Consider the following 17,609-nt stretch of genomic DNA (forward strand, 5'->3'; position numbering starts at 1 on the left):
GTGTGCTTTCAGATAAGAATAAAAGACTTCTAGCTAGAAGTCTTTCATTATTTTAGTGAGAAATTACCTCTCTCTCAAAAACTAAGTTACTTCAGAGGGAGTCATTTCCCACAATGTTTTATACCATCAACAGCTTCCCAATGCTTGTTACCAAGTCAGTTGTTAAGTTAATATTTATTTTGAGTAACTACAAAACGTGTACCTTCCCTTTAAATTTTCTTTAGTAACGAATGACCTCACTGAAGAAAGAAAAATAAGCCAACACAATAGAACTCTTATTTGAAACTACAAGATTGTCAACTTCCACAGTCCATGTTTTATTTTACTGTATCTTATATACATTTAATACAAATAGCTCAATGGAGAGATAAAAACGAGAAAGTGACACGTAAAAATTTTCCCAATCTTGTAAAGTGCACACATTTCTTAGAGATTACGCATACGGTATTATTTTAAGTAAGAAATAAGCTTGTGCCTCTTTTCTTTATACAAAGATTTCATTGATGTTTCTTTCTTTTTTCAATAACATTATATTTTCACATTGGAACCTGCATGATCGTAATTTTAAATTTCTCAGTCGACTATCTAAGCAGGAGGGGTAAAGAAACACATGACACACAAAACGATTCATAGTTTACCGTACTAGCACTGTTTTTTTTTCTTTGTTTTAAAAATAGGGAGAGTCGACTACGTCTACATAATAGCTAAAATCGTACAGCACTTTTTAAGACGTAGGAAGGTAGAAGAACAAATGAACAATATTTTTTATAGAAACTAGTCTCTCGCGCTCTCTCTCACGCTCATCTCAACTACGACACATTCAACATATTTAATAATTAGCCCCTCTGGGAATTTCTGTACAAAAATTGCTTCCTATTTCCTGCACATGACTCAACATCTACAATAGATGGTGATTCCATTGTACCAGGCATATACTTGTATTTAGAAGTTTTTATATTATTTTTTTATTTAATATTTATTATAAACCTAAGACATATCATCCAAAATTAGGAATGGAGAAGAAAATATAAAATAAAACAAGAATAAAACTTTACAGACTTTTTCAAAAATTCTATTGAATTTTGTTCTCAAAAAATTTAAACCCAGCCCCAACCACTTTTGCATAGCGGCTGTCTGTGTCCTTTTCACCAAAAATGGTGAAGTCAAAGTCCTCCGTCAATAATTTATATTACAAAGTTTCCACGTATCTCGTCAGTTGGTCCTGGGGATCCAATGGGGTCATGTCTAAATCGTCTTGATTTAACGTAGCAGCATTAGCAGGACTGTTCATTTGTGCCATAGTTCCATGCTGCAGTGGATTTTGTGATAGCATGGGCTGGTCTGTCTGCATAGGTTCAGGCTTACCAGGGTGCGGAGAATGCATCTGCGGCATAGGCCGCGGCGACTGTTGGGCAGAGTGCATTCTGGGAGATGGGGTGGGCGGCGGTCTTGGAGAGGGGTTCGGGTTGGGCGATCGCACCTGGACAAGGGTGTTGGCGGTTTGAGGTGACCTGACTTGTTGCATGGTCGTCTGATTGGGCAACATGCCTTGCTGCTGCACACCAGCCTGATTCTGGTTAGCCAACATCTGCTGTTTCTGAAGCTGCTGTTGCTGAAGTAGCTTCTGATACTGTATGTTTACCATGGAGTCACCCGGATTTTGTTGTTGCTGCTGCTGTTGCAGCTGTTGTTGCTGCTGCAACTGCTGCTGCTGCTGCAGCTGTTGGAGGTGTTGCTGCTGTTGCAGCTGCTGCTGTTGTTGTTGAAGTTGCTGCACTTGCTGCGGCAGAAGCTGCGTTCCAGCTCCTTGCTGGGCCATGGCATTCCGCCTTTGCTGCTGCAAGGCAATGGCCTGATTGAAAGCTGGAAGTGTTCCATGCATATTCTGTGGCTGCTGGAATGGTGGCTGAACCTGCTGCTGCTGCTGCTGCTGCTGCTGCTGTTGCTGGACTTGCTGCTGCTGTTGGAATTGCCTCAACTGTCTCCTTTGCTGTTGCTGTATCCATTGTTGCTGCTGATTGAATAACTGCTGCTGGTTACCAGCTGGTTGGCCAGCTGGCTGTGGTTGCCCAGGCTGTGGCGGCTGCTGTTGTTGTTGCTGCTGCTGCTGCTGTTGTTGTTGTTGCTGCTGCTGCTGCTGCTGTGCCTGAGCTGCTTGTTGTTGTTGTTGCAGCTGTGTGCGCTGCTTAATAAAAGCTGCCATGAGCTGTGGGTTAGACTTTAATATGTGCAAGACCTGCTTCTGTTGTTGATGTGTATGTGGCGACTTCAGTGTTTGTAGCAGCTGCTGGAGTGCCTGAGGTGGGAAACTATTGGTGCGAACTGGACCCTGCTGCCCAATGCCGCCAGGGCTCACCTGTTGCGGTTGCACAACTCCGACATTGCCAGACATGTTCTGCATGCCCAGTCCCCCCGCAATGTTCTGAATGTTTGGCACATTTTGCATATTGGGAATGTTCTGCATGCCTTGCATACTGTTCACATTGACAGGAACAGTTTGCTGTTGAACTTGGTTACCAAACTGATTCCACTGGTCCATAGGAGGCATCATCTGGCCAGCAGAGGCTCCCGTATTTGGCATGGACGACTTGGTGACATGCAGGTGACTCAACTGCGGCGGTGGCATGGGATTCACCTGACCAAGTTGGTTCGGTAACGTCATGGGCTTCACCCCCCTTGCCTGACTCTGAGAGGGTGACACAGTTCTTTGGGGTTGTTGTTGGGGCACCATGGGAGGATTAGTTAGGGCCACTTTAGCCGCAGCCTCCTGCACCTGCTTAGCTGCCTGTATGGCGGCAGGGGGTGGCCCAATGGCATTGTTCTGAGGTTTCATGCCTCCTTGCGGCTGAGTTGGCACTGCTGCAGCTTGCGGAGGCCGTGCAGCATGCTGCTGTACGGGATTGGCACCGGTGGTGGAAGTATGTGGGTTCACCCTCGCCATGGTGGCCATTCGCCTACGCAGCAGCTGCGCCTGCTGCAGTCTGTGTGTCAGCTGCTGCTGCTTCAGTTTATGTTTGATGTTCAGACAGAATGGCACCATGCATTTCTGCTCCTGGCAGTGCTTGGCGTGGTAGCAACACAATGCAATGAGCTGCTTGCATATGGGGCACTCCCCGTTGGTCTTTCTTTTGCATATTTTGGTGTGCTGCACCACTCGTTTCATCTTCTGGCAGCTCGGCAGACGACAGTTGGCATCGCGACACTGGCAAGCGTGGACCAGACTCTGGATGCAGCGCTGGATGGACAAGCGGCGAGCCTCCTGTGGGTTACGCGACGCCCCGCTGTTGGACTCCACGTCCAGCTCCAGTCCCCACTTCTCCATCTTGTGTTTGTGACCAATCTTCCGGTAGCAGTTACTGCACAAGTCATAGTCCTGTTGATGAAGAGTGAGAAAGAGATTTAGAATGAATGAAGATTGAGTAACAACAACAGCCCAATAAGGCATGTTCCAACTGCTCTTGACCAGGGACCGAATTCATACAGTTGCTTAAAGCACTGGATATTGATGAACAATTTGACGCTAATTTAACAGGATACCAGTCACATATTTCACATGTGAAATAGCATTTTGGCTGGTAATCTTGTAATGGTCGGCAAAATTGTTTATGCTACCTAAAGTTTGTGCTTGAGCAGCTCTATGAAATTGGTCTGGGTGAAATAAGAGTCCAAACAACTTCAGCACTGAGCGTGGTGCGCTGATTTTGAAGTTATGTGTCTCACACAACATATAAACCTGGCAAAGTTACAGATACACCACCTCATTTACTCAGCAACTTGACATAGCTAAGGGAGGAATGCAAAACTAACTAGGCAGTAACTCAATATTAGGCTTGAGATTTTCCAGGGTTATCTAGGTGGTGTTTAGGGGATGTAAACCAATAACTATTTCAGTTGAAATGCCCACTGGTTGATCACTGGCCATTGACCAAAACAGTTATTTGTTACGTGCGCGGAAACGCAACCCTGGGGATCAACTTTGTGATACCCCTTTGTTAATTCATAATTTTTCCCTAACTCTACTCTCCCAAGATGCAATACGGTATATTTTCATAATGGCGCTTGTAAACATGGGTTTGATCAACACTCATGGCAAAATTTGTAAATACACCACATCCAGATTAACCATCATCAGATATGTGTTTTTTTGTTGTTGCAAATATGATGCATGAAGGTCAAAGGGGGAAATATGACCATAACAACAAAACAAGCTCTTTATTTTTCATCAAACTTTGACTGCGTGAGACCCGTTCCATTGATTTCAAGATGGATCCACAGTGATGCTCACCTGGTATTCCAACAATGCTTAAAATGTTTCAGACATTTAATTTCAATGTTTTTACCCCTCTTCTTTTATTTTGAGGGGGGGGGGGAACGAGTGGATAGGGGAAAAAGATAATAAATGCTGTATGTATTGATTATTAGGCGAGGTTTGCAGTAGAACCGTGTGTAAATCTCTTTTGAGTAGCGTTGGGTGTGAAAAGAACCTGTGAGTACCAACTCAACATTTTGATCAGTGAATTGTTTATATCTATCAAAACAAACTTACTTCAAGTTCTTGGTGAAAAAAGAAACAATTAGTTGAAAATAAGGAGTGAAACTTACGTCACAAACAGTGCAATGATATCTAGTCTCCACATGATGCTTGCACTCGTTGCATGTATACACAAAGCGGTCCTGTCCCTGGTTGTGCAGCTCACAGAGCATACACATAGTGGAGTACTTAGCCCGTCGTAGGGAGGAGAACTCGTAATGCTTCTCCCGTGCCAGCGTCAGGAAAGCGTCTCGCCCGTCCATCAAATCGCAAGAGATCATGGGGTCGGGGTCCTGGATGGGTTCCTGATTGACGCCGGTGTTCGGCACCAGCCTGATGACAAAGAAAACCTGGCAGAGACAAAAAGACAACAAGTTTGTTGAGAACATGACACCTTAAGCTTGGATGCTACCCATCAAGATGTTTAATTTTATGTTCCATCTTCTGAACCTGTTTTATCATTATATTAAGCAAAAGTATCGTACGTTTCATAAAAAAGTCTGTTAAACCCTTTAGAGACCATAGGGGCCATAAACGGCTTGAACCAATACACAAATAGCGGCCACAATCGGCTGCAAGATCTGACCTACTTACACTAAAAAATTAAAATAGTCAGAGCAAAGGTCAAGTCATGAATTGACATTTTTTCAAATGCTTCCAATGTAACAGAGTACATGTTTATATGTTTCTGAAACAATTCCGAATGTCTGTCTCACAGTATTTTCTCGACACTGTGATGGATTTAAGATATGATTCCATTTAATACTTTAAGTAGTACCTAGACTATTTATTCTCTGAATCTGTCTGAGAAGAGTTTGCGATATTATGCATGAACACATAAATAGACCATGGCCTCTTGCCCTGGACTTGGCCGTGGTGCCTATTCAAGGGTTTTCCAATTTTCTACAAGCCCAATGCAAAATGAAAATGACCGTGAATTTAATTCCAGGCATACGACTTAGTAACAAAATGAAGGATTACATAATGTATTGAGGAAAAAGAGAAATCCACAGGATGTCTTTTTCAGTCAAGTTCAGAAAAAAATAAATGTTATGTTTACCTCTCGATGTTTCTCCATCGTAGAGAAGATCTTTTGCGATAAGTCGCTGCCCTGCTGTGGAAAGTTAGTCTTCTTATTGTTCTTGCGGTTACTGCTGCTCTTGCTCTTGTTGTTTTTCTTGCACTTCTTCTGAGACTTCTTACTGCCGATCGGGACCGTTTGCTTTGATAAAGAAATAACCCAAGACAATTGTTAATGGGTGAAGGCATTTCAGAAACCTTGTGATGAAAAAAGTTGAGTTCTTGAATAACCTGTTCGGTTGGAAGAACCACACAAGGTCTACCAGGGCACAATTTAGTAGAACTACTTCAGCACAAAAAGATGCTAAGCACAACAAAATTATGCTTACCAGAATAAGGTTACCAGCCAAACTACCATGCAATATTTTGTGCTTAAGAAACTCTAAGAAACTGGGACCAGGAGGATGAAGCCCACGTTACAGATTTTTTACCAGCTAGTGTTGATTTTCACATAAGACAGGAAATGAAAAGTGAAACATTAAAAGGCACTGGACACTATTGGTAATTGTCAAAGACCAGTCTATTCACTTCGTGTAGTTCAACATATGCACAAAATAACAAACCTGTGCAAATTGGAACTCAATTGGTCGTTGAAGTTGCAAGATAATAATGGAAGAAAAAACACACTTGTCACACGAAGTTGTGTGCTTTCAAATGCTTGATTCCGGGACCTCAGGAGTGAAGTTTCACAATCAATTCAAATATTTTACTGAGAAATTACTTCTTTCTTGAAAACTACGTTACTTCAGAGGGAGCCGTTTCTCACAATGTTTTTTATTATCAAAAGCTCTCTGCCAAGTAAGTTTTATGCTAACAATTGTTTTGAGTAATTACCAATAGCGTCCACTGCGTTTGAAAACACAAACTCCCTTACCTCCTCTCCTGTGCTGGCCGCGGCTGCTTTCTCGGCAGCTTTCTGTCTCTCCTCCTCCTCTTGATCCAGCTCCTTGATACTCTCCTCTAAGACATTAGGCCAGAAGTCACCCTCGAAGTAGGGCAGCTCCGTCGCACACGTTATTCCGTCGTCCATCGCCGACTTGAGAATATCCTGAGAAGTAGGACAAAAATAATCCAGTTGAATTTGGCTGGAGAGCTGGCAACAGTTGCGTCTTGCAGGGAGATTTTGTACAACAACCAGGGAGATATTTAGAATTACATTAAACAAATATATATTTGTTGTGCTATTTTTGTATCTGCATGTTGTTACTTTTTGATATTTGGGGTACTTTTTAAACTAGTCAGCAATGTAATTTCTTTCTTTTGTGAGATTAATAAAGTTTTCTTATGTCTTCTTAGTAGGGAAAAAGTGTCCATAATCAGTGAGATTTTAAAATGTGTGCATCACAACAAGTTCTCACATGGCTCAAAATCTTTAATTGGCAGTGAAATTTGGAGTTGGTTTAAAACTTGCCTCAGTGCAAAGTAAACGGGTTACACCACACACCAGTCATATCCCTTGTTATCAAGAGCACTCTTATAAAGAGGTTCTGCTTATGAAGAGCACATTCTGGGCCAGATTTCATAAAGCTGTTAGGCAACAGATTCTGCTTAACAAGTGTCTTGGCTAAGCATGAAACGACCATGGTACCAGTCGCAGCAATGGTAACTGTATAGTGTTCTGGCTGGTATTGTATTTTTGCTAAGCAAATGTTTTTGGTTCTAAGCACGTTTTGCGCTTATAGGCTTTATGGAATTGGGGCCTGAAGTCCTGAATCTCATTCCTGCTTTGTGTTTCTTTGTTTTGCTGTCCTCTAATAACAACATTCCTGTTGTAAAGAAGGTAATAAGTTGACCAGTTTCAGCGATCTTGTCATAATGAGAGTCAAATTCATTCTCAACAGGCTTTATTCTTTCATTTTGGCGAATACTATTGCAAAAGAAACATTTTAAGACAAAAATCAAAACCTAGTAGCAGCAGCAAATGAAAGCACTCACCTTAAAGTCTACAACGACTTTATCAGTGACAGACTTGTCCAGCATCTTCCGATACCACTCCTGCAGCCTTTTGGGTTTGGGGATTTTCTGCTCCGGAGGATGACAATGAAAGATGTAGTCATCCCCTTCACTGGGTGGACACGCCCAGATATGTGCCCATTCATACCTAGAAAAGTAAACAGTACATTCCATTTTGTATTCGTTCATACTGGTTGTGAAGGTAAGAATTCTTGGACAAAATTAACTTAATCAATGTACTAGCCAGGAACCCCACACGCCGTTTTAAGATGGTGGACACAATACTATGACACTAATAGCTCTGGGTGAATTTGTGTGTATATCCCCAAACCAAACAGTGCACTCCTGAACACCTGTCTTAAAATTCATGCACGACGTCATAATTCTTACCAAAAATGAGGCTATAGGCATCAACTGCCACCACTTTTAGTGGCTGCGCCTATGGCCTCGTTTCGTTTCAAACAAACCTTGTACAAAATTGCAACTCATAAAGAAAGCTGTTTTGCTGAAAATACTTTAACAAAATTTTTATGACGAAAGCCCAGTTTATACTTCCTGCTAAAGCTAGACGAATTTTGACGCCACAAATTCGCAACGAATAACTTGCATCAGTTGACTTGTGCTAAACTCCTGCGAAACAGCTGCAAAATCAGCCATGAGACAGGAAGTATGAACCGGGCTTTAAGTCTACTCAGGCAGGTCATTATCCCGGACCCTCTTCTCTTATAACTAATAAAAGTCAATGAGTTTAAATTTCCAAACACGGCAAAGATTCAAAACAATAAATCGAATTGTCAAGCATCACTTTGCTACCTACCCTAGTAACTTGCAATAGTCAAGGTAGCCGATAAGGATTTCATGGTATACTGCGGTACGGTAAGCTCGAGGCTGGAAGAAGTGAACGCTGTCTAAATAAGATATATACACACGCCTGTACAAGAGGAATGGGGAAAAAGATAAAAACAATATCGATGTTAGGAATCAGACTTCTTGAAAGGTCACTGCTGATTTATAGCAGGGTGCCGTCCTCAGGTATGATTTTAAATTTTGGGGGCAAAAGTGGAAATTTGTTCCAAGTACAAGGGCGGATATACAAATGGTATAGAGCGTTTCATGGACTTTTCAAGCCTACTTTAAGGATTTAAATGATTTTCCAAGAGTAAAAAATAAAATTATAAATTAGATTTCGGTGAGAACAAATATCATGCCTGACCCAAATAACTTCGGACTGAATATTCATTATAATAATGATTAATAATTAATTAATCAGAAAACCATTCATGTTACAAAAATTTAACTCTTAATGTTCATGTGTAAAGGAGAAATTTGAAGGCCATAGGTTTTATGGCTCCTTGAAAAAGTGCCCACCAAAATTAGAGTGACCTTGTACTTTCTACAGCCGTTCTGGCAGGCAAGATACTACAGTGGTCATATGGGAAGTTTTACATTTTGTGTCAAGTTTACCACAAAAAATTAGTTGTAAAATATAAATTAACAGCTGAACAAGTTTCGAGCCCCCCTTTCTTCGCTCGACGAACTGAGCAATCAAGCCCATATGTTGGCAGTCTCACTTTTTTGTTTTTAATATCTTCCTTTGGGGTGTTTATTTACCCAGTCAGTTCACATATACAGTTTTATTTTGGAGAGATTCTGAGTCTTTTAAATATTTTTTATATAATTTTCCTTTTCTCCTGACAGATTAAAAGCAATAAAATACCAGACTGGTAGCCTACCTCTGATTTGGCCTGAGACACTCCGAACCATACTCCTGAACATGCATGCCGAAAAAACACACGTCTGTTCCGTCTATCTCCTCAAAGGCAAACAGCGCTTTCGCTCGATATGGAAACGTTTCCGGTAAATCGTCTCCAAACCTTGGAAAGAAAAGAAACGCACACTTCAAATTACTTCAAATTTTTTTTTTTTTTTTAGTTCCCCCACAAACTCAATAAAATGAGACACAAAAGAGGAACCACTAAAACATAAAATAGATTCGTAGAAGAACAGACCCATAAAATCTTAAGGTTCAGTCTGCCAATAAAATTATCTATAAAAAGTTCAGAAATGCAATATACCTGAAAAAATTACTACAAGGACATACAAGTACAAGTGCTACAGCTGCCACACTCAAAGAATATGCAAGTGTTTTTATCATATTTAACCCTCCAATGGACGACCGGTACTGTAGCCAGTAGACCAAAAACACATAGTGGCAAAGTTTTTTTTTGTAACCACTGATTTCTTTTTCATGAAACGTGGAAAAATGCTTATCTACGGACAAGTTGCATGCCTTTGTAAAACATGTCGTCTTCGCCACGTTTCAAGATGGTTTCCTTACCGGTTCCTCATTCCCGGCTTGACTTCAACCGTCTTTTCCGAGCTGGACAGCACCCTGATTGTCACCTCCCCTGCACCTGTGTTGCGACACTGCAAGAACTTATTCACTCTGTTTTCTAAGTGCGTACCAAGCTTTGATGTTGGAAGCTCTGCAAGAGGATGGGGTGGAGAGATAAATAAAATCTGTTAGCAAATATCCATGTTTTTTTTCTTTCTAAGTATTAGAATTTTACCTATAAAATTTGACCTACTACTTTAATTACTGTACGGTAGACTATAAAGCTCAGCGCTTTAAAATGGAATGCTTGCTGGAAAAAAGTCAACAGCCAAACTCTTGTGACTGGTATCCTGCTCATTTCTGCTTAGCAGAAAATTGTTAAGCAATATTTTCTCCTACAGCAGCTCTTTGAAATTGGGCTCAGCTAGTTGGAAGGTTGATTGTGTATTGTGTATTGTGTAGACGCATTCACGATTAGGTACCATACAACAGACTACTGATACAAAGCTAAAATTGTTGCAATACAAAAACAACAAAAACTAAATAAAGGGACATCATTGATAAAGTTTCTGCAATAGCGAGACTTACTTTTAGCCGTATACTTGTTCTCCTTCTTCTTGATGATTTTGGCTTTCCGACAGCCGTCACAAACGAAGCTACAGTGGAGAAACAAAAAGACCATGTTTAAAAACAGCAAGTGGGTTATCGCTATCGATTGAAATAACTGCATGTCATTATCTTCAAACAGTGTAAATTTTATGTAAATCTGTGGACTTTGTATTTTGTGTTTCAAAGAGTACAAAGACCCTTTAAGATGATCCCTCTGCTGCTGCTTTCCAGGTTGTATCTTAAACTTGGGTGTGATCCATGGCTATACAGTTGAATGGTTTCTGACTGGAATATTCAAGAACAAAGATATTGACAAAACAAGGAGACGGACAACATAGCACGTCAGTCCCGAGGTTGTTGGTTCATATCCCACTTAAGTAAACTCGTCTCTGTTCAACCTCAAGTTATTCAAAAATCAACCCCGTCAGTTTCCCTTGTGGTTTATTACTTAATTTCTTACTGCATGTCAGCAATGTTTATTAATGTACACAATATACTCCTATCCAACCATTTTGGTGAAAAAAAAAGGAATGCAGGGACTTACCCTTCTGGCCAAATGATGTCATTGTTCAGAACACAGATGACGTGGAGCTTTCTACCACACTCTAAGCAGTCCACAAACCTGAAAAGATAAATACAATCATGTTAAAATAGGTCAAGTCACAAAAGTTTTAAAATGCTGCTGAGCATTTACAACCCTGCTTAGCAGAAATGAGTTACAGGACGGGGAACAAAACTTCATGTATTGAGCCCAACTGCTCCTCATTAACTTGCTTATCAGTGTTGTGCTAAGCAGGATTAAATGTCATAAAGTTCTCCTGCACCGATTTGTTTTCATACAAAACGACTGTGTGCTCTTCCTTTCAATTTACTGGTACAAAATTTCTGTCAATACTTTTCAGAAAAGGCTGAAAAAGAATGAATTCCACAAGCACTTTTGATAAACTAAATATTTATACCGAGGTCACACACCAATACCCATGTTTTTTTGTGCAGATAAAATTCAGGAATTTTTCTCACCATCGCACGCGCTGCAGATAGACTGATAACAACTGGTCATTATTATCTTTAATGAGGAAAGATTGTAAGAACAAGAAAGTGAAACTTACGGCTCAGGATCAAGGTTGTCGTTTTTCATCTTCACAAAGTTCTCCTTCTTGATAGTACTGCATTTGGGTAAAAACGGTGTGGTAGAAAAACTGATATTAGGAGTGTTTTTCAGTTTTCTATGACGAGAGTTCAATTTTTTGCTTTATTATAAATAATGTAAAAACAGAGCCTCTGAAGAAGGTCCGGTCTGGATCGAAAGCTAAGGCCTAGTATCTACCATACTCATTAATAAAAAACAGAGGAGAAGTTGCACGCCTGCATTTAGAGATGATGATGTTTCATTTGCTTTATGGAGAATACAAGAAACGGGCATGATTTTTGGCCCTTAGGAAAAAGTAGGCAAATTTGAATGAGTATAAATACTGACCTACATATCATAAGAGTATAGGCCGTTTTTCAGCCAAATTTGAAACAAATTTGGCCGATTTTTTTCTGAGGCCCTCAAATCAGAATACAGACATTTTAACAGACATTCTCCTGAATAAATGAGACGAGTAAGGTTAGAAAACTAACCGTACTCTACAAGACAGCAACTTTCAAAAACTTTGATAAAAATAAGAAGTAAAACAAACAAAAACAAAGAAATTTAATCCAGTATTTTTATAGAGATAAAAATTTTAATTAAATTGATATGATTTTGAATAGCCAAAATTAGTGGAAAAATAACATAAACACAGACAAGAACCACACATTGAAAAACTCAAATTAACTTTTCTGAAGATGAAAGCGAAATTTTCCAACCAGACACCAGGGATTGGTAGGTGGGTAGTTCCAAATGTAAGGATGGCCAGCTGCCAACAAAAAAAAGCTTAAAGGGCAATTTAATTTGGTAATTACTCAAAATAATTATTGGCATAAAACCTTACATGGAAACGAGGAATGGGGAGCTGTTGATAGTATAAAAAATTGTGAGAAACAGCTCCCACTGAAGTGACCTAGTTTTGGAGAAAGAAGTAATTTTCCACAAATTTGATTTTGAGACCTCAAGTTTAAAACTTGAGGTCTTGAAATCAAGCATCTGAAAGCACACAACTTTGTGTGACAAGGGTGTTTTTTCTTTCGTAGTTATCTCGCAAGTTCGATGACCGATTGAGCTCAAATTTTCACAAGTTTGTTATTCTATGCATATGTTGAGATACACCAACTGTGAAGGCTAGTCTTTGACAATTACCAATAGTGTCCACTGCCTTTAAGGAAAGTGTGTTTTGTGTTAGAAAAAAAGTACATAAACCCTTTAAACCTAGTAAGTTTAGTGTGAATCCATAGGCATTTGTGCCTGAATACAAAAAAGTACCCAAACCCTTCAAACAAAATCACTTCTTTTACACCTTCTGTCTTTGCTCGAGTCAATAACATCCGCCCCCTAGGTGGCGGCAAAGGAACCTAACGTTATGTGAAGCCTAATGGACATGAGTCAAATGTGATATTAACCTTGCAAGATGCTTAGAGGAGGAGGAGAATCTCTGATCTTTTCCCATCCACCAGAACCTGTTGGGGGTGTAGTGGTAAACATTAGTTTTTTAACGTTAAGGCACTTACAATACGGTGGAGTTTGTATTGTAAGTAGGTTGGGGGAGGGGTAGGGGCAGTGTCGGGGTATTTATTATTAACCTTTTTAGTTGCTTAGAAGTAGAGTTGAACCTCTGGAATTCAGTGGCCATCCACCAGAACCTGTTTTTGGTTGCAAACATTTCATTTGGTCAGGAAATATAAAAGAAGGGAAGAGTGGGCATGATCGATTTTTCTTCTTCTTTCGATTTCCTTGTTTGCCAGAGTGTTTTCCTTTCACATCAAAACAACAATTTTTCTATTGTTTTCTCTACTCACTTCAAAGGCAATTGAATTTTATTTTATCAAATTTATTGTTACACTCTTTCTAGGCCGATCTTTAACTTGTTTGAAAAGGGGTGACAAATTTGTCCTTCACCCAAAGAATAGTTTGTTTTCCTCTTAAGCCCATCTCTGAACCGAGTGGGTAAGACGATTAATAGGTGGGGGAGAGGGCCAAAAACACTTTTTTTTTTTCCTGCTTTGGGTCAAAGCAGTATAACAATGCACAAATATCATAGACAATGTAATACCAAAATTAGGAAGATGACAAATAGTACACTTCACAATTTTTTACACTTCAGCTCAAAATATCCGGATGTCAGACAAGCATTCAAACGCATCGGTGCGCCAAACAGCAGTAGTACATGCATTAGTAAACTAACGCTCGCATAAATGAAATTTGACACTTTTGTCTGAGATCCGGGTGAACTTCCAGTTTTAGCAATTGTGCAGAGTGCTCTTGTTATAGGGCCTGCCTGCTTAATAAGTTAGGAATATAAAATAAGCAATCAAATTAATTAAGTTGAATTAAACACATTGTTTTTCAATAAGCTCAACTTTCTATGATGAATTTCCACCACAACTTAAAAACATTTATATATAACAAAATAAAAATAAAATCAAAATCTTTCTCATTATCATAGTGTCAGCTCATAACCATTTCCAACAGCTGATGGAATGAAATTTAATTACCAAAAGCAACAACCTTTCTTGTAATGCACAACTGAAACAAATCTCCAGACTCGAAATTGGGGGGAAAATCTATAAATTTTTATTTGGGCTTGTAGCTAAAAATGTTTACTGGGAACCACAAATTTTTGGAGGAAACAAATCCTGTTAGTAAGGTGACAAAGTATACAGTCCACTTCCTCTGGAGAAAAACTTCAATGGATTCCCCGATTGTTGTTAGACATAAAAATAATTTTTATAGCGGTGGTCTTTCATATGTAAACATTACAGTAGAAGTAAAAAAAAAAAAGATTTTTATTTTAATTTTTCTCTTAAAAACAATAGAACTAATCATTTCTGTTTCAGGATGAATAAGCAATTAAAACTTACGTCTGTGACTGCGTCGGATCATCACCCAATGTCACCGAGTCACCCTCAATTTCATTGAAGCACTTTTCACAGAAGTGATACCTAGAGAAGGATGACGTCGAGCGAGGGTTAGAACATATTCAAGACATGACAATCACCTTCAGCAGGTTGTGCCTATAACACTGGTACACTACACAAATCTCATTTCAACACCAAGGACCAATAAAACCAATTTCCTCCGAGCAGTTTCAACTGTTCCAAGAGAAAGCTGACTGGTTAAAGGGCAAGTGGAGTGTTTGAAGGAAAGCGGACTGTTTAAAGGGCAAGTGGAGTGTTTAAGGGAAAGCGAACTGTTTAAAGGGCAATTGGCTTGTTTAAAGGGAAAGCGGACTGTTTAAAGGGAAATTGGACTGTTTAAAGGGCAAGCAGACTTGTTAAAAGGCAAGTGGACTGTTTAAAGGCAAGTGGACTGTTTAAAGACCAAGGGGACTGTTTAAAGGGCAAGTGGACCGTTTAAAGGGAAAGCAGACTTATTAAAGGGTAAATTGACTGTTTAAAGGGCAAGTGGACTGTTTAACGGCCAAGCGGACTGTTTAAATGGCAAGCCGACTGTTTAAAAGGAAAGAGGACTGTTTAAAGGGCAAGTGGACTGTTTAAAGGGCAAGTGGACTAGTCTGGCTGGCTAGTGTCCCTAAACACGATACGTACAAACCATCTAGACCATGTTAGCCTGTTAGCCAAACAAGGTCTATTGAAGTGAATCTAATTGCCTTACCTGTTCTGGTAGCTCCAATACACATTGTCTCGTGGGATCGTACAAAGCTGTTTGCCGTAACAGCAAAGCACTTGGGGATGGAATACAAACTGTTAGAAGAAAAAAAGACAAAATACATAAACCACTACACCATTTGTCTTTTGTTTGACATCAAAAGATGGTGGTCAATGACGTCATATGCAATCCATCTATACTCAAGATAAAAGGTAAGGGCACTTGGTGATTGTGATTTACTCTTTAAGTTTTCACAATAAATGATGATATTGTTTGCACTAAACTCGGCAGGCAACCTCTAAATTAACAATAAAAAATGAAGGAGGTAGGAGGAGAGGTAGCATACCTTGTGTCCGCAGCAGTATCCCAACATCTGCATGACGGGGTCAATCTCACCCTCAAATACCTCGGCCAGCTTGGAGCAGTATTTGTAGACCCGGGACGTCTTGCGATTGTACAGCCAGGCGTTCTCCAGCATCAGCCACACGTCGTCCACGTACTGCCAGGGGTTCTGGTAGACACCCGTGTCCAATTTGTGCTTGATGGTGGAGAGGTCCATGGGCTGCCGCACGATGTCGAAGTAGTCCTGGAAATCGACAAACAAAGCAAACAACACATCCATATTTGCTATGATGAAGTCCGCTTGAAGGGCAGTGTATGCGATGCTTTTCAACTAGGCGGCACCAAATTTTTTTAGTTTTTTTTTTCCCCTTCGTCTTTGAAGGCAAGTGTTCTACCGAAAAGAAAATCTTTTGAAGAGTGGTATTTAGGTTCCACATTATTGGTGCAAATTGCAACATTGATACACTGCCCTCCACGTACTTGAAGTCGCTTTGAGGGGAGGGTTAACTGAAAAACAGACAAACAGATCATCTACACATGCAAAAACAATCTTGACAACGACTATGGACAACAAAATGAACTGTCTTGGGCAAGGAACTCGAGAGATTCGGCTCACGGAGAACGGTGAAAAAAATACATCGTCCACCTCTTGATCCCAGTCCAGCCGGACGTGTAACGGAAGGTGGAAAAGACATACCTCCAAGGGTTTGGGGTTGGGTTTCTTGACACGAGTTCCGTTGACTGGGGAGGAGTTCTTAGGCTGAGTGTAGTTGACAAAAACAAAGACAATAGCTGGCTAATTACCACAGGGTACTAGTGTTGGCATGCCAACAACAACAACAAAAAGAGTTTTGAATTCTTGCAGGGGTAGGGGGTTCCTTTGGGTATCAATAATTTACAGATCACTAACATAGTTGGGCAAATCATTCCACCATGCTTAATTAAACTATAGAAACTGAGAATGTGCAACAGCAAAGGATGGAAAATGATGTAGCTACAGTTATCAAATGCCTTCAAACACACACAAAATTACGCCTTATTTGAGAACAGATATTTTCCCATCTGAATATCAGCTCAAAAATTTTGTTTTGGACATTTTAGACACAAGCCCAATTATAGTCCATCAGCCAATTTTTGCAAATTTTAGCGTCAGTAATTACGCAAGATTTCTTTTTTTTAGTTGTGGTGCACAACTCGAGCATTAACCTTGAGCTCGCGGACTTAAGCCACTGTAACGTGTTTCAAAATCGACGGCTGGTCTTAAAGGTGGCATATGAGAACCGTGACAATCATTTCAAGGAAAAGTGAAGATATTTAGAGAAGAGTAGAAAAGCTCAAGTGAATTTACACAACGACTCAACAGTTTTCATGAGGTCAAAAACATTTCATTCAACAAAGAATTTCTTTCTTGCCAACTTTATCTGGCTCCGCATCACTTCAAGGTAGGATCACTAACTGGTAAATAATCCAAAAATGAATGACCATAAAAACTTACTTTGTGAGAAGCACTGCAGCTGTTGATAGTAAAACTATTTAAAAAAAGGATTCTCTTCAAAGTAATATGGTTTTGAAATGGTTATGGAATCTGAGAAACGATTCAAGGAGAAAATGTTTCTCAGATGTCTGAGCGTTTGAGTCCTCTGCATATGCTGCGGACAGAGATCCGTTGTACCCACTATCAACTCCCTAAATACGGGTGAATTCAATGTTCTCATGAAAATACCCTGACAGATTTTGCTGTTTTCTCAGCAAGAAGACACTGTATTCAACTGAAACTTTCCCGTGTGCATTTTACTGTATCTTTCTTTATGACTTTGCCTAGAAGTCAACATTTTATTGACAAACTAAGGCCGTGTCCGAAACGGAGACTTCGGCTACAGCTACGGCTAGATCGCGCGCGTCTGCTATTCTTCAACACTGGTAGACGCGCTGATCTAGACGTAGCTGTAGCCGAATTCGTCGTTTCGGACACGGCCTAACCTATGACCCTACCTTTACCAGAACGCATCAAC

The 17,609-nt window shown here is 40.1% G+C and overlaps 1 protein-coding gene across 4 annotated transcripts in view; it reads right to left on the bottom strand.

Moving 5' to 3' along the window:
- Positions 1-293: 293 nt before the first annotated feature.
- LOC139935954 (histone lysine acetyltransferase CREBBP-like) overlaps positions 294-17,609 on the bottom strand; it is a 31,899-nt gene continuing 14,583 nt past the window's right edge. The window contains exons 14-29 of one of the 4 annotated variants that reach the window (XM_071930616.1): positions 16,295-16,357; positions 15,602-15,841; positions 15,262-15,350; positions 14,508-14,588; positions 13,050-13,106; positions 11,618-11,674; positions 11,053-11,130; positions 10,488-10,555; positions 9,903-10,050; positions 9,298-9,438; positions 8,382-8,495; positions 7,547-7,712; positions 6,486-6,659; positions 5,592-5,753; positions 4,603-4,881; positions 294-3,373 (exon numbers count right to left, since the gene is read on the bottom strand). In XM_071930616.1, the coding sequence (XP_071786717.1) occupies positions 1,190-3,373; positions 4,603-4,881; positions 5,592-5,753; positions 6,486-6,659; positions 7,547-7,712; positions 8,382-8,495; positions 9,298-9,438; positions 9,903-10,050; positions 10,488-10,555; positions 11,053-11,130; positions 11,618-11,674; positions 13,050-13,106; positions 14,508-14,588; positions 15,262-15,350; positions 15,602-15,841; positions 16,295-16,357 (4,101 nt within the window). In that variant the 3' untranslated portion in view covers positions 294-1,189. Of the gene's footprint in view, positions 3,374-4,602; positions 4,882-5,591; positions 5,754-6,485; positions 6,660-7,546; positions 7,713-8,381; positions 8,496-9,297; positions 9,439-9,902; positions 10,051-10,487; positions 10,556-11,052; positions 11,131-11,617; positions 11,675-13,049; positions 13,107-13,229; positions 13,290-14,507; positions 14,589-15,261; positions 15,351-15,601; positions 15,842-16,294; positions 16,358-17,609 lie in introns of all 4 variants that reach the window. The other 3 variants (XM_071930615.1, XM_071930619.1, XM_071930617.1) reach the window with 3 other exon arrangements.

This window comes from Asterias amurensis, chromosome 4 (genome assembly GCF_032118995.1).
Source record: "Asterias amurensis chromosome 4, ASM3211899v1".
Taxonomy (NCBI): Eukaryota; Metazoa; Echinodermata; class Asteroidea; order Forcipulatida; family Asteriidae; genus Asterias; species Asterias amurensis.